Source organism: Rattus norvegicus, chromosome 13 (assembly GCF_021556685.1).
Source record: "Rattus norvegicus strain SHRSP/BbbUtx chromosome 13, alternate assembly SHRSP_T2T, whole genome shotgun sequence".
Taxonomy (NCBI): domain Eukaryota; kingdom Metazoa; phylum Chordata; class Mammalia; order Rodentia; family Muridae; genus Rattus; species Rattus norvegicus.
The window spans coordinates 73,094,057-73,115,937 of NC_141546.1; the positions used below are offsets into that span (position 1 = coordinate 73,094,057).

Sequence of the window (21,881 nt, forward strand, 5' to 3'; positions counted from 1 at the left end):
CCTCAAACACAGTATCCTTGCTCGGCATCTTTTCAAATCCTGTCTTTTCTGACAGAAGCAAAAAGCATGCATCTTTTCCCAGAGTGGATAGCAGCTATGGTACTGGTAAGAGAGATCACTGTGGCAGCATTGCTTGGTCATGCTCTCCGAGCTACATAGCAACTCATTCCAGGTGAGAAGGAACTCTAGAGGGCCATGTCATAAACAAAAAAACATGCATACAACTGTGCAAAATCAAGAGGGAAAAACACATAGACTCCAGCATCACTTTAGCTGTTGCCTGATGTCATCAGACTGCCCCCCAGGGGATCTAGTAGAATCCTATAGCTGCCTGGTTAATACTGGCATCGCATATCTTCCAAGAGCCTGGACAGGGGGTGAGGAAAGGAAAGGAATCAACATGCATGTGTCTAGAGAAGACCTGGGACAAAATACTTGACTCATAGCATACGTTTAATTCACCTTATTGGCCTATGCTAAAATATCACTGGCCCTTTTGGATAAGGTTCGGGTTTTATTTTATAATTGATATTCTCTTAGCACATTTGTTCCTACTCAGGGCAACCTGCTCCCAGGACAGGGGAAAGCATACATATGGTTCTTTCCAGAAAGGACTTCTCAATCACATTACAGTGCATCCAGTTGATTGTTAGTTAATATTTGGCTTAAGTCTATGTACCCTGGATAAATATGTACTGTGCAGAAAGACTGCTTGGTAAAGAGAGAACTCCTCTGGGCTAAAATAGCAGTGCACAAGTTCATCCTCCTACTGGGCAGGGACACTCCAGGCATCATGGCCCGAGAAGGTCTAGGCAGAGATGCTTAGTGTTTCTGTGAGCAGCCAGTTTCAGCTTTCTTCGTACAGCTGTGAAAACACACACACACACACACACACACACACACACACACACACACACACACACACACACACGGGCCTGTGTATGAACAGGGAAACAATCTAACAATCTGATGGTCTCAGCAGACCCTTCCCTTCGGCACAGCAATATCCCCCCCACCCCCTGTAGTGTCTCCAGTGCACTACCAGGTTTGACTCAATCGATTGGGGTTTCTGTTCTATCACCCAAAGGAGACTACGGGATTCACTCCGAGGAATTATTTTGGTCCCTCATTATATGTTCATAGAAGAAATAAACTGGCCTCTAAAGCATGCTACAGGGCTTTATGACCATGTGAATACAGCTGTATTGCACAATACAATGCTAGGTCTTTAGGGTCCTCCCCAAACACAGTGAACCTTGTGCAGCTCTGTCCAGCATCAGCTAGGCAAGCAAAGGTCCTTGTCATCCTCTGCAATTATGGAGCCCGAATGAATTTTCCAAAGCTAATGGGAGTTGCACTAACTTTAAGGACTTAAACCAGGCAAAAAACAATATGGGTCAGGCAGAGTGCCCAAGCTCTGTGACAGCCATGCGACACCAGGAGGCAATTCCAGACTCAGCTCAAACGCAAAGTCCACTGTTAAGCTCCACCTGACAGAAACTAGGGGATGGAATGGGAGTTATTCCTTTTTGCTTGCAATTGCCAGGCACCAGACAAGAGGGTTGAATGAGGACTCATCAAAATTACAACGAAAGGTGACACAGAAAACCCAGGGGATACAGACCCCCCCTTCCCCGCACGATTACCTTGAATCCTTGTAAGAGCCCTTCTTGCTGTATCAGCTGCTCCCCAAAACACCAAGGACTGCGAGGAGACTCCTAAAAGACGCCCAGTTTTTGTGCAACATCTCCAGTGGCAGCCTTCCAAAGTTTTTACTTCATGATTTCTTGTGGCTCTTTCTCCTTTGGGGAAATGCGAATGCCTCCCCCTCAGCTTGTGAGAGGGAACGGATGTCTCTTTTCAAATTCTCCTGTTCTGGGCTTTGCTGTTGCCGCGGCGGCGGCGGTGGCGGCGGCGGCGGCGGCGGCGTTTAGACCACTTGCCTGCTGCCTTGCCACGGAGCAGCGAGCATCCCAGGCACCCACAGCATCTGTGAAGTGGGATCAGCGCTAGGCTGGGTCGCACGCGGCGTGGGAGAGGTGAGGAAAGTGGGAGGCCAACTGAGAAGTCCCCTGTCCCTCGACCGAGGTGAAACCAAAGATCTTGCCTTTTTTTCCCCCAACTCTAAAGAGACTCACCCGCCCTGTCATCCGAAATCTGTGCCTTGTACATGGTCAGAAACGGTTCCTCGGGCGTCTGGGCTCCTTCGGCTGCCTGAGGACCTGCTGGTGTCCTCTGAGCGCGCGGCAGGTGCATTTCCCAAGTCCTCCGGAACCCGCCGAGCTCAGAGGAGGCGCTGCGGGTTGAGCCGCGAGCCGCTTGGCAGGCAGGCGGATTCCATCCTAGAGCTGCAGCCCGGTGCGTCCCCACTCCGACTTCACGCTCCGTACCTAACCAGTGTCACCTGCAGACTCAGACACCAGATGAGTGTCTTAAGATAACAATGCTGCCCTGCCTGCCTCTCTCCTTCTTTCTTATGCACGTAGGTAGGCAGCCAATAGGACTCCGGGCCATACTCCCCACAGGCGCCCATTGGCTGAGAAGCCTGGCAGGGGGCGGGTTCTGAGGCCTACCGGCAATCTCCTTTGGCTAGCTGGCAGGCTAGGGTACCAGCTCTGTTAACCCTCCCAGCTTTGCGGCAGCGACTTTTCCCCCCAGTAAGGATAAGGAAGAACTGGATAAATTCGCGACTGCTTGTGGGGTTGGGAGTGAGGGTTGGAAAGTGTCAGTGGATGAGGAACAAGAAGTAGACTGGGAACTAATTACATTTGCTTTGGTCTTCTGAGTTACAATAATCATTCGTCCCAGCCCATTTTGTTTGCTTGCTTAACCAGAACTCCCAGAGATGGGGACCCATTTGAGCCATTTTCCTTCTAATTTGAGGTTTCATTTAGTTTTTCTGTGCCTTTTAAACCTCCTGAATTACTTAATTAGAACTAAGCCCCCAAGTGAGAAATAGCAAGCGCCCGCACAGCAAGAGAGAGAGAGAGAGAGAGAGAGAGAGAGAGAGAGAGAGAGAGAGAGAGGAAGAGAGAGAGAGAGAGAGAGAGAGAGAGAGAGAGAGAAAGAGAGAGAGAGAGAGAGAGAGAGAGAGAGAGAGAGAGAGAGAGAGAGAGAGAGAGAGAGAGAGAAGAGGGAGGCAAAAGATCACAGGACCTCAGCGGTAAGATGGCTAGGCAGAGAATCGCTGGACAGCTAAATTGAGACACCTCACACCCCACACCGGACAACATCAGGGAGGAGGACTTGGGGATTCTGGGGAGACCTCTGAAATGGCCTGCATCCAAAAAGAAAAGAGAATTGTTTTGCCTGTGATGTTTTCCTTCTGTGTGTCTCCTTTCACTCCAGTGGCTGTCAGGAAGAGGGACTCGGGTTTTTAAAGGAAGACTAGAGAAAGGAGAACAGGACAAGCCTTGTTTCTGAGAAGCAGGTGCTGTTTGCTGAGCCTGTGAAACGAAAGGGAAGTCTGGGGAGTGGGTGAGGGAGGGAGAAAGGGAAAGGAGAGAATGAGGGATAAAGATATTAACTTTAATTGGATGGGTGTGAATAATATATTTTTGATATTGTAATATGCGTGAGGCTGAAATGCATCCTACTAACTGATGAACTATACTAAATTTGGAAAGAGCTATGTTAAAGAAAGGTCAAAAGAGCTGGAGGTTGAAACTGGTAAGGGGATGTGGGGGAATGCCCACTGAGTCACGTGATGAGGATGTGTATATATACTATATATGTGTGTATATATACTATATATATATATACATATATATATATATATATATGAATGAATGCGAGAGAGAGGGAGGGAGAGAGGAGAGGAGAATAGGCAGAGTGAGACAAGTGTCTCCATTTGGTTTCCTTGAGTCAAGAGCAACATTAGAGATTGTTTTGTAAAGAATTAGGTAAAAGAAGAGGGCAGAGGTTAGATGTAGGTAGAGGTAGGATATATCTGGTTTAGATAAAAACTGCTCCTTTAGCCAGATGCTCTGAATGGGTGAGGAAGCCAAGAGACTGTTTCTTACATACAAACCCCCCATTCCTACCATATTTGACCTCCACTTGTTTCCTCTTCTGCATCTAGCCCAAGTTATTCCTCCTGCATGATGTAGGAGTCTTAACTATAAAATATGCCAGAGAATGGTGGTCCTGCGGAGTCCCCAGATCTTCAACTAAGATGAAATATCTAGGTGACATGCTGAGAGTTTAACTTTTCCCCCATTTTGGAGCTGGTTGCTCCCGAGATTCCTAGAGATGGAGGCCCGCAGAGCCTGGCCCAAGGTCAAGGTTCTCGTGAAATAACTTGAGGGAGTGGGGAAATAAACAAATGGTAGAACAGATGTAACTGGGAAGAAAAAAGGTGCCAGAATTTCTCAAGGGAAGCTACAGTCGATCACATGAAAATCAAGAAACTTGGCTGTGTTTTCTTAAATCACCCATGATATTTTAATGAAGAAAAACACACATTAAAAAAAATCCACAAATGTTCGTCTGATGAAGGGAGTATGTGCGTTGAGGTAACTACTACTCACATCATTTCCCACATTAGAAGAAGCAAACATTTGTTCTTTCTTAGTAAATTTTCTAAGTACCCAAAGAGAGCTACCATCCTAATACCCACTGTGATGGTTTGCATATGCTTAACCCAGGCAGTGGCACTATTAGGAGGTGTGGCCTTGTTGGAGGAAGTGTGTCACTGTGGGGTGGGCTTGGAGACCCTCCTCCTAGCTGCCTGAGGATGCTCAGTCTGTTCCTGGCTTCCTTTATGTGAAGATGTAGAATTCAGCTCCTCCTGCACCATGCCTGCCTGGATGCTGCCATGCTCCTGCCTTGATGATAATGGACTGAACCTCTGAACCTGTAAGCCAGCCCCCAATTAAATGCTGTCCTTTATAAAATTTACATTGGTTGTGTTGTATATTCTTAGCAATAAAACCCTAACTAAGACACCAACTTCCAAAGAATGGTACTTGCTCTTAAGTTTTGAAAATATAGAATATTAGAGTACAGGGTTCTGTTCCATACTGTTTCACTCACTAATACATGAAGCTGATGGTCATCTGAGTTAGTCCCATCTCTTAATCATTGTTGCACACATGTTGTCATTTCTTCTGTGTAAAGAGCAAGGAGTATAAATCACTACATTACCTTTTTACACCAACAGTGTAGAAATTCTCTTGGCAATGTTTCAAAAGCCCACTTCTGTCTGAAACAGTTATATCATCTAACAGGACAGTGGTGAGGGCTATCACTGAACAGTAACTAAATGTCTGAATGTGTGAGATCCTTTGTGTACATAATCTCATTTCCTTCTCATGGGCTCCCTGCAAATAATGCATTATTTATGTATTAGTATTATTGTTTAAATACTATGAATAAGAATATTTACTGCAAGGCACCGCTTTCAGTATCTGTACTGAATGTGTATATGCATTTAAGTGTGTGCATTATTCTCTGTCTCTGTCTCTCTCTCTCTCTGTGTGTGTGTGTGTGTGTGTGTGTGTGTGTGTGTTTGTGGGAGTGCACATGTGCATGCATGTGCAGTGAATGGAATGGAGTGATGAGAACAGGAAATGATGAAATTTCCAAGGTGAGACTGGAGATTTATCTGAGCAGTTTGGATAACCTAAGAAATGAAAGGTACTGTGTTTCATTTGAAGAGAAGGGCATAGGAGTGAGAATGGGAAACAGACTCATTTTCATTGGCGTGTATGTGTGTGATCAAGGAATGAAATACTGCACAGTGAGCAATCAATCTATGGGAATAAGCGTAAGAAATGAAAACTTCTTTAAATTTCCAAACCACAGAATTGTGGTACATGGGTATTTGGGTATAGAATGGGCTTATAAAGAAATCAATCCAAAGGTATAAGAGTCACAAAGAGGGACCACTGACATTTAAATATAAAGCAGTGGACCTCAGGGGAAAAGTCACACACCTTACAAAACTTGGTATTTTAAAATAATATATTTTATTTAAAATAATTTTATTTAATATACTTAGTGAGTTTATATTTAAGTAGTATATTTTAAATAATATAGATACTTGCAGGTATAATATCTATAGCATGGGGTATGGATAAAGATAATTGAGTTTATTCTACTCATGAGAAACTAAAGATGGGCAAGGTTCAAGTTCCCCTCCAAAGGAGGGTATGAGGGCAAGCCTTGACAGAAGATGATGCTTCACCTCTACATCACCTCTACACATAAGAGATGACTGGGACTCACCCGCATCTCTCATCTCACTTAAATGTAAAGCATCACCCAGGAGATACTCTGGTTTCTGTGAGCTGCAATTTCTACCGCCATTTTTAGGTATTTAACTCATGAAAAGTGGAAGATATGAGATTACATCCCTGTGTATAAAAGCCACGTGCCTTGGCAAAATATATTGTCTTTTTGTTCCCCTATCCTGGATTGTTAAACTCTTCTGTGGAAACTATTCAAGATGTCAATATATAACACTCTCAACTGTGGCATTTTAAGAAGACTCCATAGTGACTTGTGGGAAGCCACCCCTCCAGTGCTACACTTGTGCTTTCAAACACAGCAATTGATCTTTTCAAAATTAGGATGACTTAAAAAAATCATAGTAGGGTAGGTACTACTCAGGACTAGGAAGAATATTCCTTCTGCCCATACTCTAATGGATGCCCAGAAAATAATGGATGCTCATTTAGCTGAATGAATTGCTGTCATCTAAGAAATATTGTTCGTGTTTAGAGTTGCACACACTCTTCGTACATTGATCTCATCAGGCCCCCGGTTACTTCATTGGTTTTAGTTTCTTTATTTGTTAAACAAACCAATTCGCTAAGAGATAATCTGATAGTTGTACTCCATTTCTCACACTCCAGAGCCACTTGTGTTTCCTGTCTTTATCCCACGGCAAATCACATTGCCTTTCCATGTGCCATGCTTTTCTCAATGCTAGAGAAGAGGGAAGGATTTCATGGACTCTATGTCCTCAGCACTCTTAGGGGAACAGTGAAGATGGCTTGAGGGCCGTTAGTTGATGTATCCCCTTTCAGTAGTTTACGATGACAACCTGGTAATATCCACATGCATTAATTTTCAGACATGTCAGGTTTTGAAACAAAACTTATATCAATTCATCATTTCTTAAATGTGACCTTAAACATGGCTAGTTCAACTAGACTGAACTATTCAATTAGATAAATCTCGTGAAATGTGTGACTTGTAGCTTTATTTTGTAAAGGGCTCACATTCGCATTCGTCAAGAAGTCACCCCAGGTAGACTGGGATAGCAATTGTTTCAAAGTGGGGTGCTAGTTGGGAAGGTGGTGACTTCCATATCCAGAGTAGAACTAAACACAATCATTGCCTATGTTGAAGTTCAGCCAAATATCAGATCCCAGAATTCCCCAAGTGTTGCTTTTCTTATATCATCTATGGCATGTAGCATTTAAGGACAACATCAGAATGTCCTGGCTGGAACAGAACTTCTATGAACTTTGGATAGTAGTGGTAGCAGTGTTTCTAAGAATACTTAGTAGTGGGGCTAAGTACGCCCTGTTCCTTTCTTGACAGAGTTTGGGTTGACCTTCACCACAAGCACCCGAAATATTCTCTTATTACTTTCCCATGGATTATGGCTTCTCGGAAACTTTAGTTCTCACACATACTCTCTACCCTGTTCTATTTCCTGTGTTTTCTAAACTTGAATGCTTACCGTTCATTTGGGCTAAGTCGGCTTTCCCTGTCAATCACCGCATCCCCATCACCTTTTAACTGCTTATGGTGCATAGCATTTGTGACAGAGATGAAACGAGGCATGAGTTGCAAGCAAAAGTTCCATTTTGTTTAACAGTATGAGTTACATCGACTTCCTTTTCTGTTGTTCATCGTTTTTTTCATTGCTCTATTAATATCAATATTGCGAATATTTAACTCTTCTGCAGAATCCATACTGGATCAAAATGTATACATTTATCTCAACATCCTCTTAGTCCAACAGACAAATCCAATCCAACAAAGAAGTTGGTTTTTCTTTTTTTTTTTTTTAAGAGGAAGAAGAGGGGAGAAAGAGGAGGAGGAGGAAGATGAAGGAGGAGGAAGAAGAAGATAAAGGAGGAGGAGGAGGGGAAGGGGAGGAGAAAAAGAAAAGGAAGAACAAGAAGAAAAAGGATAAGCCACACCCACAAATCCCCCAAAACATTGGGTACATGTTTATCCAGAAAGACACCCCCAACCCCCAACACCTGCTTTTGAAGATGAGCCCTTTAAGGTGTGTGCCAGTGTATGCCTTTTCCCAAGCGATTTGGATGATGCTGCGACAGGAGAAATTTTTGCATTACAAAGACGCAATTTTAAAAATGCAGAGCAGGTAGTTAATAACTAAGAGCCTGGGGGATGGAAAGGAGGAGAGAGGCAGGAGCATCATCAGCCAGCTGGGGGCTGACCTGATTCCCTAGAATCCCCAGCTCTCTTCCTCTTTCCTCCCAACATCCTTTCTTTCCTTTTTCTCGCACCCCCCCTCCCGCCCCAACCCCCTTTCCTTTCCCCAGATAAGCAGCTCCGGGAAACAAAGAGCCGGGCTCTCCAGACCTCAGCGCTGGAACCTAGGGCTCTCTGAGAAGCATCTCATTTCGGGGACCAGGGCTCTCGAGCTCCGTGTCCCCTCCCCAACCTCCCCCCCCCCGCGCCTCCCTTGCTTGCTCGCTGCTCCCTCCCTGCTGGCTGCCTCCCCCACCATCGCAGCGCTGGGAGGAAGGCGGCCAGGGCTCAAGATGGCTTTAGCCGGGCTATGCGCCCTGTTCGCCTGCTGCTGGGGGCCGGCTGCCGTGCTGGCCACAGCTGCCGGCGACGTGGATCCATCCAAGGAGCTGGAGTGCAAGCTCAAGAGCATCACCGTGTCGGCACTGCCCTTCCTGCGCGAGAACGACCTGAGCATCATGCACAGTCCCTCGGCCTCCGAACCCAAGCTTCTCTTCTCTGTGCGCAATGACTTCCCCGGAGAAATGGTCGTAGTGGACGACCTAGAGAACACGGAGCTACCCTACTTCGTGCTGGGTGAGTCCCGGGAAAGGTGGAAGAGGCCGGAGGAGGCGCTGGACAGGCGCACCCCCCCCTTTCCCCCGGCCCGTTCGACACATCCACTTGCCTTGGCCACATCCCCTCCCCCACACTACCTCCTGGATCCGCCCCACTCCTGGACCTTTCTTCACACACAGTTGCTGGCCAGCACTTGGGCCTCAGTGCACCTGATGTCTCCCCAAATCCACTCTGGAGACCTGACCCTTCCCTCACAGTTGCCTTGCCCCAAAGGAACAGGTTGCTAGAGTGTCTCTGAAATCTTCCTCAGCCTTGAGCTGGGAGCTTTCACTCAGGAGCACATCTGAACAGCGTCAGTTTCTAGCCCAACTCTCATAGGCCTCTCTCCCTGCTTGCATGCCACATGCTTAGTAGCTGTTTGCTTCACATCCTTGGGCACCCATACCCACCCACAGCCACCCCCAGGCTTTAGGAAATGGAGTTCTGTGGTCATCTTGCCAGCATGTGTATACTTCACTGCTAGGGCTGATACTCATCAGGGCTTGGACACCCTTCCTTCCAAACAAATTTCTTATGTACCTAGAGTTTATCTTAGGAAGTTGTACCTTCATACCTAAATCTAAGAACCTCTTTATTCGGGTGCCTCCACATCTCCATGACATTTTAAAGTGTCTCCTAAGGAAATGGCCCAACTGTGTGGCCCAGTTATTACTATTGCTCTCCTCTGTTTTCTAAACCACCCTAGGTAGGTATAGCTGTTCCTGCACACAGACTGGCTTCTCTCTCCTTTTGTTTATGTCTCTCTGATCCCTTTCTCATAATTTTCTTAGGTCTCAAAATTCCTTCAGGTCCCGAATCTTATATCCTTTTGACACTGCCCTTCTTATTTTCATTACTACACCTTGCAAAGCATCACGGGCTCTTGTGACGTAGGTAACACATTCTTCCACTTTTCCATCTGAAGCTTTATGTCTTTCCATGCTGCCTGCACTAACTAACTGTGCACTCCATTTCTTTGGAGTACAATTATGAAGTCTTACAATATGCTTCACACATTCCAATATTGTCCAGGAGAAGGGTTAAAGGCAAATCATTATATATATATATATATATATATATATATATATATATATATATATATATATATATAATCAATCCAGGGTACTCTCACATTTACTTAATGTCCTACAAACTCAAATTCACTTTGTAGGAACATGGTTCCCTACTGGCCATGTGTAGGTTGAAACCACAGGTGAAATTAGAACCCTTCCCCCTGCTCTTTTTTTTTTTTTTTACAAAGATTCATCTGTATACCGAGAGCATAAAGAGTAGGTGAGTAAGCCCCCCTTTCTGAGCCACAGTGGAGAAGTAATTTTAAAAATTGCCTGGTCCTATGAAAAGTTCATTTACAGTTCCTGGACTGCAACTCAGTTAAACTCAGTGAAACCAACCTACACACTTGAACAGATTATTTTATTTTATTTTATTTTTTTGCAGGAAAAATACCAGTAACATAATGAAGACTGGGGGCTGGCTAGCAATAGGAACAGCGTGGATATGCTACTCACTACAGCATACAATTTGTTGAGTTATTCAGTGGCTATAAAGTTGTGTTGAAGTCATGCTGATGTGCAAATTCAGTCTGTTCGTCGTGCTTTGTGAGAATGAATGTGGAGAATTATATGTTTGTGGTTCTGCATGCAGTATTTACTGTGCATAAAGGTGGGCATACATGGATGAAAAGGGGAGGTTGGGCTAGCAGCCACTCAGAACTCCACTTTTCGAAGAATTCCAAAGCCAGGCCTGTATAGCGTGGCAGACCTATATGAGCTGGATGTCCAAAGCTTAGAGGTTCAATAATTGGTTTTCTGCGCCTCTGTATGAAGCTGCCCACTGCAGCACCCTGTTGGGGTTGCTATGGTAACCTGCTGTACTAAGGCACTTACACAGAGGCACACACACTTTCACTTCAGGACCAGAAAGTGCATGGTTGTTCTCCAACTTCCCAGACACCTCAACACGCTCAGGACCACTGATTTGCTAGTGTCTGTCTGTCCCTTTTGGGCTGGAGTTTCAGAGGAGCAGCATCTAAGTGAGCAGAAAGGGAGAGGAGTCCAAGTTCATGGAGGACAGACAGAAGGATACTTGTTCTTAAAGTTAACTGTTGTGGTTCTGAGAGCTGCAACTGAGGAGTCACAGAGAGGGAAGGAATAATTTGTGGAGATCTCGTCTCGCACTTGTCTGGTAGTAGCAGATGAGCTTGCAGGCAGTAGTGATGGGAATTTATGAAGCTCATACTTCTTAGCTCTCCTTGGGACTGTCAGGGCATAGAGTTGACTACAACATCCCTGGCCCCAGATACTCTTTCCTCACCAGGAACACAAAGGTGCTGGAGAGAGAAGTAATCATCCCTAGCTCGGTGTTTGGATGTTGACGAGCATAAGAATGCCAAGGAAATAGATGTTCCAATGAGAAGAAAGAGCAGCTCCCATGAGTATGTGCTTGGCCGCACCTTGACCAAAATCAGGTCCTGCCACCCCTGGAGAAAAGATGAGAATAAACAACAAAGCATGTGCTGACTTTCTTTTGCTTCGAAGATCAAGTCCTGTCATTTCAATGAGTTAAACACAGTCCTATCAACCATATCAAGCAAGGATATCTAGTAAGTGATCTTGCTGCCAACTTTTCAAGCCTAGCAATCCTTCCAAGTCATCTTTTCGGGATCCTTTAAAGACTTTTCACTTCTTCTCCCTACAGGGCTTTTTGTCTTTTCCCTACCCATAGATGTCCTAGTGTATGAGCATTGCACCCATTTAACCTTTCTGTGAAGCCTTCCCTAACCCCTCCAGAGACCAGAATAATCTGGAACACTACTGTATGTTATTTTTACAAAGACAACCATATATATGTGTATACACATATATGCAAATATATATGTAAATATATACACATACACATATATATGTATATGTGTATTATGCATATATATATATGAATAAAGTCAAAGTCAAAGGTAGATTTAACTTGGCTTTGTCTAGAAGTGATGGTATTTGAGGTCACGTGGAAAGGTTAGTTAACAGGAGAGTGGTGACTATGAATATTTGAATATAGGAATGACCTGGCTATGTATGGAATTACCCTGAGTAGAGCGGAGCCTAGATATGGGAAGAGTGGGGACTTCATGTGAGTCCGGAGAGTAGGGCTCTCCACAGGTCAGGCACGAGGGCTGACTTGACCTGGAATCGGTGAGACGGGCTCCAGAGGCTATCTCAGCTATCAGCCCTGTCCATTTTATATGTAAGATGTGGTAGTGTAGGAAGATTCCTTGTCTCCTGTTCTGCGAGGTGCAAGTTACAGAGTGTGGTACAAGGGTAAGGAGGTACTGTAAGTTACATCTCCTTTGGCTATACAAGGCTTTGAATTGTAACATTCATATTCAGGTCCTGCCATCTCTGCCCTGCCCGTCTTTCCACAAATATGAATTTTACGGTGGCAGATTTTCTTCTTTAGGGTACTCATCAGGCAACTCCGAGTCAGATAATCTAAAGCTCTGCTTTTAAATGTGTGTTCAAGGGTCTTAAACAATGACAAAGTAACTGCAATTTCTAACTAAAAAGTATTTGAGTACAAAAGTCATATTATCCTCTTGGGAGATTTCAAACGTTTACCATACTAATATCTCAACTAAACGTCTTAGCTTTCATAGAAGCAGGCATTCCTGCTTTGGGTGCATATTTGATCTTGGAATACATTAATGTAAAGAGTGCCATCCAGATTTTCAGTGTTATTAATGAGATGCACTATAACTCCCAATCATAGCTGAAGAGGGTTCTTCTGCTTCAAATCAACTCTTGAACCTTTGCATGTATAGACCTTAATGGAGAGACAGCTTGTCCTTGAGCCTCGGTATCATGCATTACCTATCATGGATTTTATGGAAGAAAGTACACCTAAGGATAAATCCGCTTGTGTTGGGGCAGCATGGGCCCACATACATGATGCTGTCAAAGGTATCTAGAGTAGCCCAGTGTGGTGGTTAAAAGAACAGGCTATGAAGGTAGATGTGGTGTCAGCCTCCGGTTTACCATCCTTTCCAGCAGTGGAAAAGACTGAGGATCACTGGGGTAAACAAAGAGTTCAGGGTCCACTTGTTAATAATGGGTTGACCTGTCTGTCACTTAAACTTAGGTGACTTCATATGACATTTAGTCCTTTCTCTATGTCTTTTGCTGTAAGGTTTAATCTTTTTCAAAAGTATCCTTTTGCATAAATAAATGATCCCTAGCAATGGCAAGGATAAAGAAAACAGACTCCTCTGCTTTGCACACAGAAATCCTCTGTGTGCAAATGCTTCTAGGAGAACTTTGTCCACTGAGTTTTTCCTCACACAAGCCTCAATGCAGAGGGTGAACTCCATCATGAAACACCTAAGACGTTTGATTTGGTTATGAATTGGGGGAATTCTTATTTCCAGTCCTGTTCCTTTACTGCTTTGGAGTATTCCATGGCATCCACAGGCATGAAGAACAATCTAGCTGATGTAGATACTAGGCCAGTATTCTGAGAAGTTCCCTCTCGAAATGCGAACAGAGCATGAGGGGGATAGAAGCATGAGCCCATACAAAAATACCATGTTTAGCTCCCATATGAAGCTTCTGACTTTCGTTATATGGTCTTGCACTGCTTAGAATGTACCCTCAGAGCCTAGTGAGCCATCATGTAGTGAGGAACTGGCTTCAGATTTAACACTGGACAGCATTTTCTCCTTCCAGGTGGGCTTTGGACTCAGAGTAAGCAAGTGAAGCACTTCACTATCCCTAGCTTCTTTTCACACGTCTCTCCATCTCCCATTGAAAGGGGGAACTTTAAGATGTATTTCCTTTATTTCTCTTGCTTCTCCATATAGTGAACTATTAAGATCAGCAGTGAACACGTTTATGTGGAATTGCAGCCTCATCTGAGGCATGGTGGGATGAATGACAGCAATCTTAAGTTGGAGGTTTCCGCACTTGAACAACACAGAGAAGCAGATCACACTAATTTATACTATTGAGAGGGTTATTATTTACTGTTTCTCTATGGAAATGTAGTTTTTTTACATCAAAGGAGGTTTGAATGCAGGAATGATGAATTTTTATGATGCTTCAAGTGTTCTTCAAGATCTGCTGACATAGCTTAAATTCAAGACATTGGTGCTTATGAAAGAAAAATAAATACGAGCTTAATTTCTTTATTCCTCTTTGGAGGGAAGATTGAGGTCTTGTTTTATAGAGCGAAGACATATACATGCATATGCATGCATACATATGTATATGTGTGAACACACACATATTCCCTCCCTTGCTTCCTTCCCCTTACAATTTTTTCTTTTATTCTTCCCTTCCTCCCCTCCTTATGAATATGATTAAAATTAAATGGCTAGGAGTTTCTCAGATAAATGTCAGTTTATGAGGACAGAACTCGGTACATTTTCAGCAGAGACATACCAAATCTTCATTCCTTCACTTTTATACCACGTTCAGATAGATGCCCACAGACTGTATACAGCAGGTTAATTATCCAGGATGTTGGCCTATGATGGTTTCTAATGAATTGCATGACATCTATCACCCTATTACTTTTATTACAAGTATGATGTCATTTAAAATTTTTATGAGAAAAATCAAAACATCTCCATGAAGATTCTTTTCACAGAACACTTCATAACAATTAGATTATTGCTCCAGGAAATCTGGATTGATATACCACAACTTTTTTAAGAGTGGGGTTGAAAATGTGACCACTCAAAGACCAAGCAGTTTCATTTCTAGCTACATATTGCATCACAGAGAAAGTCTGTAGTTTATAACAGGAGTATTTGCAGCAATGTTGTTGGTAATAGCAAAACCTGCAAGCGCCGATAGTTGAAGACAGGACGTAAATATGTTCATACACTCATGATGTGTCATCATGTATGATGGAGTCGTCTTACGTGAGGACAGGTACAGAATGGTCAAAATTTATGCAAAGGAAGGTACAAAACAAAATGGGCAGAATCATCACGAATAAAAGGTCTTAGTGAGAAAGGGATGGATAAAAGGAATTTTGAAGATGGATTTTTTTTAGGTCTTTATTTTTGAAAGGCATGCTTCATTAACTAGAACATAGATACATGACCACTCAGGCTCTCCTCCTGTTAAACTTTTATATTAGTCTGATGTTCTTGACATAGCTGATGAACCAGCTTTTGGATTTCTGCTTAGGGTCCTGAGTACGATGCTGCATTCCGTTACTTGTCCTGTTTCCTTAGGCTTGCCTTGCCAATGACAGATTCTCAGACTTGTTCTTAATGACCTTGTCGGTTTGAAGAGTATTGGTCAGTCATTCGTAGAAGGTTCTTCCATTGGATTCCTCTGATCTTTCCCCAGTAGTTAGAAGAGATGTGAGGTTTGAGGAAGAAGGAATATTCTATCATTTTTATATGATATCAGCATGGCTGATCACAGGTGCTGTTGATCTTGACCACCTAGTGAGGCTGTGCTGTGAGGTCTCCTCTATAGAGGTTCACTTTTCTTCCCATTTTGAACTCAACTCTGGCACAATACATTGCCCACAGACCACACTAAAGTACTTATTTTATAGACTTAGTGTCTGCATTATTCAGAATCATCCTATATGGGAGAATTGTATTTCCTGTTTGTTTGTTTGTTTATTTACTTATTCATGCACTCATTCATAACAAGTGGATTCATAAATACTTATTTTATATACTAGGAAATATTCATTTTGTATTTGGGGTTTTAATTCAATATCATTCTATTGGTTTTATTGCACAAGTTGCTTGTTCTAGCTTAGCCTAATGGGTACTCTGTCAGTAGGCTCCTGTGTAGTTCACATGCCTCTATTAGTGTGGTTTTATGTTTTGAACACTGCTTACTTTTAGTCAACGTAAGTTCTTCTAGGTTTATCTCAGATATTCCCCACATGCACCTGAAATAGTTCTCTCAGAGACCCTGATTCCTTTTTGGAAAATATTACAAAACAAAATATAGGCACGAAGAATTATTTTGTGTACTAACTAGGTAAATCGTTTCTACCTTGTCATCTGGCACAACAAAGGGACAAACTGTGTTTTAATAACTCGTACACACATGAATGCAGAGAGCACTTCTATAGGTGGCACGTGTAGGCATATCAAGTTAAGCCTCAGTTCATACTGACAACTCTAACTCCATTCTACCCTTCATGAGTCAGTCTACGGTTCTCTCCTGACTATCTGCCACAATGAGAACCCTGTTCTGATCATCTGCCATCCCATTATTTAAATTTCCATTTCCAGGTTGCACTTTGTAGCTGGTATTAGAATTGCTTGCCCGCACCCTGCGGGAAATGACTAGCAGTGAGCGTACAGTTTTCAGTACACTTTCTTTTGCTTCAGTTTTAAACATCACTCGCTCCAAAAGTTGCTTGAGTCAGCACGTACCCCTCACTGCCTTTCCTGAGACTATTCAGACACCTATGGCAGAGTTAATGTTTTTGTCACACTCTGCAGCCTATTTTAGGGTCCTTGAACCTCCTAAGTGATTTATTTATTTTTTTCTTTTCTTTTCTTTTTTCCGGAGCTGGGGACCGAACCCAGGGCCTTGCGCTTGCTAGGCAAGCGCTCTACCACTGAGCTAAATCCCCAACCCCAAGTGATTTATTTTAATTCCCTGGCATTCAAGTTGGCTCTTGGCACTGTCAAGTTACATGTGTTGGTAAATGCTCATGCCTCTCATTTTTCTTGCGTGATAATATATCCATGGTTATGCCATTATAAAGTAGTCGGACCATCCTACAAAATACCCTAGTCTTCCTTCTCCTCGTTACTTCCTTAACCTCAGACTCTGGGCAGAACTGAAATGTGTCTCTGAAGTTGAATCCAGGTGTATTTTTCTTCAGTGTCTTTCTTTGTCTCATAATTTTTCTTCACATGTTCAGGAACTTATCTTGACTCCTAGAAGTGTTGATACGTTTAATGCACACATTTATTATCTTGGCAGGATTCTTGCTCTGATTCTGTGTGCTTACAGCAGGACCAACAGTGAACTGGGTAATAGCCATCATTTCCCAGTTTTTCACGGAACATTTGTGGGCTTTTGTTTGTTTGTTTGTTTATTTGTTTCTTTGTCTGTCTTTAAAGATACCCATCCCCTTGATGTCTGCAACAGCTTCCTTCTTGTAGATTTGTACCTGGACAAGTTCATTTTTGCTAGAAGTCCTAGTGAACATACACTGAGTGTCTCCTTTTTTAAAAGAATGTCTTCAGTTTGTCAAAGAAGTTGTTTTTGCTGAAGGCTGCATGTAAGTTTTGTATGCTTACTTTTTGTTGTGTTTATTTGTGTGTATTTATTGTGATCGCAATGTAGAGATTTATGCTAAAAATATTCCCCAACTCACAGCTTAGTTTTATCTCGAGTCTATGTAAGCCCTCCTCCTTCCAAGTCTTTATTAATTTATCTGGGCATCTATTTTACTTTATTTTTGTTCCTAATTTCTACTTCCTTTGCCTCGTAAAAGTGTTCATTGTGTGCATGTGTGTGCGCATGTGTGTGGGAGCGCAGGTGCTCCATGTAACATTAAACTTGTGGGGGGTTCTCAGGACAATTTATGCGAGTCTTTTCTTTCCTACTACTGTGTGGATTAGAGGGGTTGAATTTATCAACTCGGGGCTGTCTGCAAGCACCTCTGCCTGCCAAGTCACTTTGTTGTCCCACAACTATATTTACATTTTTATTTATCTATGCATTTATTTAGAGAATGAGACTCATTTAGTGTGGGGTGGTCTTGAACTTCTGATCCTCCTGTCTCTACTGCCTAAAGTGCTAGGACAACAGGTGTGCTTGACATTCCTCTCTTTCTTACTCAGAACTACATTTATGAAGACTTAATCATGTTATGATACAAGATTAAAGACCACTGTTATCTAACAATAATGTTACTGTTTTACATCTGTCTTATCTAATATGGTACTTTCTAATAACACGTGCCTCTTCAGCTCTTCAGGTGTAGCTAATGCAATGACAGAATGACTAAATTTTAATTTTTAACTTTAGTTAACTCTCAAGTAAGCTCAGGTGTATAGAGCACTCAGACGTAAATATCCTAGCTCATCTAGCAGCGCATTTAAGGAACACTGGCACCATAGTTCAAAGGAATCCAATTGCTGTAGAACACCCTATTGTGAAAATTGACCGCATTTTTCCAGCTCCTTGGATGGCTGACACACAGGTTGCTTCTTACTTCCTACCACTGGATACAATGTGATTATTATCATTGTGCACATTTCCTTTGGTACTTTGGGGGGAAATTCATATATCATATGCCAGGAGGAGAATTTCTAATCATAAAATGATAAATACATAGCGAGATTGTCAGTTGGCACTCGAATGGGTAAAGCAGTCTGGATGCCCATCAGCAGTATATGAAGGTCTCTACAGCCCACACTTTATAGGTGTCAGTGCAGGGCTGTGTAGTATTTGTCAGTCCATGGGTTAACATCCCACTGCTAGTCAGTTTTGTATGTGACAAGTTCTCAGCTACTTGGTAGGTTATCCTTTTTCTATAATGTTAATAATAAGCATTTTACATGAAGTTGTGTTTTTTTCCCTTGTTTATGTTCGTTTTGTTTGTTTCTGTGGTGATCCCATATTACCTGGGCTGGCCTTTGCTTCCTAAGTTCTGAATTGAAAACTGTGTGTCACCATAGAAGACCTTGTCTGTTCATTTAGCTGCCAGGTTTGGGAAAGATTTGAAATTCATAAAATTAAAGCGTTAATTTTTTTTTTAGAGTCTACACTTTTTAGAAGTTTGGCTGAGAATATTTTCTACATGTTAAGATTATAAACTGATTCATAAGTTTTCTTTTAAATCCTAGTGTTTATCCTTTACATGTAAATATGTAATAGATCTTGTTCTGCTTGTTCTGCTATGTGATATGGCATACTTCCTTGTCCAGATATGCTGTATGACGTTATACATTAGCTATCTCTGTAGTTGCTCAGGTGTCTGTACCATTCATTAAGTGGCCACAGGTTTCCCTTTGACTTGAGACATCACCTTTAATACATATCCATTCAATAATTTTTAGATCTGACTTTGAAATAAGGTTAAGTTGAATAAAAGTTAGCTTATTAAAGAAGAATTGATCTTTTCCTTCACAAAGAATATTTTTATAATTAAATGTTTTTCAGTATTTATAGAACTAATGATATGAATGTTGTCTGTGTTGGTTTGTATTTGCTTGGCCCAGGAAGTGTGGCACTATTAGGAGATGTGGCCTTGTTGGAGTAGGTGTGGCCTTGTTGGGGTAGGTGTGTCACTGTGGGAGTGGGCTTTAAGATCCTTACCCTAGATGCCTGGAAGCCAGCATTCTCCTGTTTGCCCTTGGAATAAGATGTGGAACTCTCAGCTCCTCCTACACCATGCCTGCCTGGATGCTGTCATGCTCCCGCCTTGATGATAAATAGACTGAAACTCTGAACCTGTAAGCCAGCCTTAATCAAAAGTTGTCCTTTATAAGAGTTGCATTGGTTATGGTGTCTCTTCACAGCAGTAAAACCCTAATGAATACATTGTCCCTGGATTTATTTGAAAAATAAATTATATACATAGATTTCCTCAATTTGAACTGCTTTTACATTTGTGAAACAGTCTTCACCTGGTAATAATTAATTGTTCTTTGAATATGAAATTGGATTTTGTTTGATAATATGTTGTAAAGAGTACTTTGCATCACTATTTCTAAGCGAGGCTATTCTTAGGTTTTGTGGCTGTATAACCTTTGTCAGAATTTAGTATCAATTTTACATTGGCTCCATAAAAGTAATTGCTTCTTTTTTCTAGAACAATTTAAACAACTTTGAAATGATCTATGATGTCTAAATCATTACCTGGAGATGGGATGATTATAATGACCAAGTTGTGAATTAGTGACTTTGTTAGTGAGATAATGAACATAAGTGGAAGATAACAGTCAAAGGATGCTGGGATGTGTGAGCAGGTCATAGTACTTCTTCGTTTGGGTGAGAAATAATGAGCTATAGCTTAAGGAACAAGTAATAGAAGGGGTAAATAAAAAAATAGGTCAAAGGATGTAAATAAATACTTAAGTAATGTTTTGGTGCCATCTCTAAAAATGGCAACACATAGTTGAAGGGACATGAGATTAAGCGTGTGCATCCTAGCAGTAGGTACTGAAATCTTTTTTTAACTCTTTGTAGATTGCAGGAATAATTGACACACAATCTAGCTTCCCTGAGACTCTATTTGCTCTGCACTCTGTATGCACAGGCATCTAGTGGCACCCTGCAAGTCTGCACACTGTGGTCCTGACTGAGGCTTTGGGTCCCCCCGCTTTTCCCCGGAGAGCTGCTTTTTCTCTACATATAAACTCTCAGACTCGTTCTTTGTTTTCTCTTCCTCACTCTTTTTCTGTCTCTCCCTTTCTGTCTTTTCTATTTCCTGGGTAACTAATGTGGTGAATCTTGATTTTTAAATTGCCCTAGTCATTAAGCTTGAGAACTAGGACCTAATCAATGGTTTACTTCTTTGATGGGCTCAGAGTTTTCATGGATTATTGGGTGATGATGGATCTGTTAGAGTGTGCTTTAGTTGGAAGAAGTTGATTGGTACAGGAGCATGCCTTTCAGAGCTATATTTTGACCATTATTCTTTATTATTTCTTTCTCTTTGCTTTCTGGTCCACATGAAGTGAAGAGCTTTTCATCCACCATACCTTTTCTGTGGGATGTTTTTGCTTTGCCATAGTCCTAAAACAATGGAGTGATCACATACTAAAACCTCTGAAATTGTGACTGAAATAAGTCCCATTTCCACTTATTTCTCTCAAATACTTGTCACAGGACCCAAAGTATGACTAGCACAGTGGCTCCTTTATTCTAGCACTACAAAGGGGCATAATCTGATGGAGTGTCATGCCCACGGGACACTGCGCTCTAAGGCATTTCCCATGTCTCTGCGATAGATGGCTACTGTCTTTGCCATGCCACTGCAGATTCTATTGCGTGACTTCTCAGCATTAGAGCCATGTATGGGCTCCAAAAAGTTGACTAAATATAAACACACATGTAAATGTAAAACCTAGATATGGAGATACTCCTTAAGTAAGATTTTTAAATAGGCATTGTAAATGCGAAAAAAACCCCCACAAAACAAAAACAAAACAAAACAAAACAAACAAACAAACAAAAAAAACCAGGCTGTCTAAAAGCAACTAGATGGAGAAAGGCTTATGTCTCCCTCGAATGACAATCCTAGGGTTGGTCAGTGGTGAAGCTTGGCAGAATTCCTTGCTTTATTCAACTGTTTAGAGGCCTAAGATCCTTCCATCCCATTCGTCTGCTCTCCTTAAAGCCATTGTCCTCCTCTGTGTGGCAAAGCAGCTCACAAGGACGCAAGAACTTACTGAAAGGGGAAGGGCTGATGCTCAGAATAAGAATACGTTTTTTTTTTTAATTTAAGGAAAGGAGGAAATTCCACACACATCCTTTACACTGCTGTATCATACCTGGAAATGCAATGCTAGCTAGGTGGTCACATACTAGATTTAATTTAAGAAAATGAAAGGTAAGAATACACACACACACACACACACACACACACACACACGCACACACACACGTGAGCACACACACAACACACACAAACACACATATATACATACACAAATACACTCATACACACACATACACACACACACACACACACACACACTACATATAAGGACACTTTCAAAATAAGCATCCCTTTGCTTATGGGACTCCTCTATCCTTGCAGAACAACATTTGCTTTGGGAAGTTTATCTCTTCAGTTCTGTCACTCTCTCC

General features: G+C 42.2%; 2 protein-coding genes across 6 annotated transcripts in view; one reads left to right on the forward strand and one right to left on the reverse strand.

Moving 5' to 3' along the window:
* Nucleotides 1–2,456, reverse strand: part of Brinp2 (BMP/retinoic acid inducible neural specific 2) — a 100,746-nt gene extending 98,290 nt beyond the window's left edge. The window contains exons 1-2 of one of the 3 annotated variants that reach the window (XM_087580090.1): nucleotides 2,139–2,414; nucleotides 1,647–1,990 (exon numbers count right to left, since the gene is read on the reverse strand). The gene's annotated coding sequence lies outside the window, so the exon portion shown is untranslated. 3 annotated transcript variants of the gene reach the window in all.
* A 6,061-nt stretch (nucleotides 2,457–8,517) lies between these two features.
* Nucleotides 8,518–21,881, forward strand: part of Astn1 (astrotactin 1) — a 318,227-nt gene continuing 304,863 nt past the window's right edge. For all 3 annotated transcript variants that reach the window (NM_001430009.1, NM_001170603.2, NM_001430010.1), the window contains 1 exon segment: nucleotides 8,518–9,033. In NM_001430009.1, the coding sequence (NP_001416938.1) occupies nucleotides 8,751–9,033 (283 nt within the window). In that variant the 5' untranslated portion in view covers nucleotides 8,518–8,750.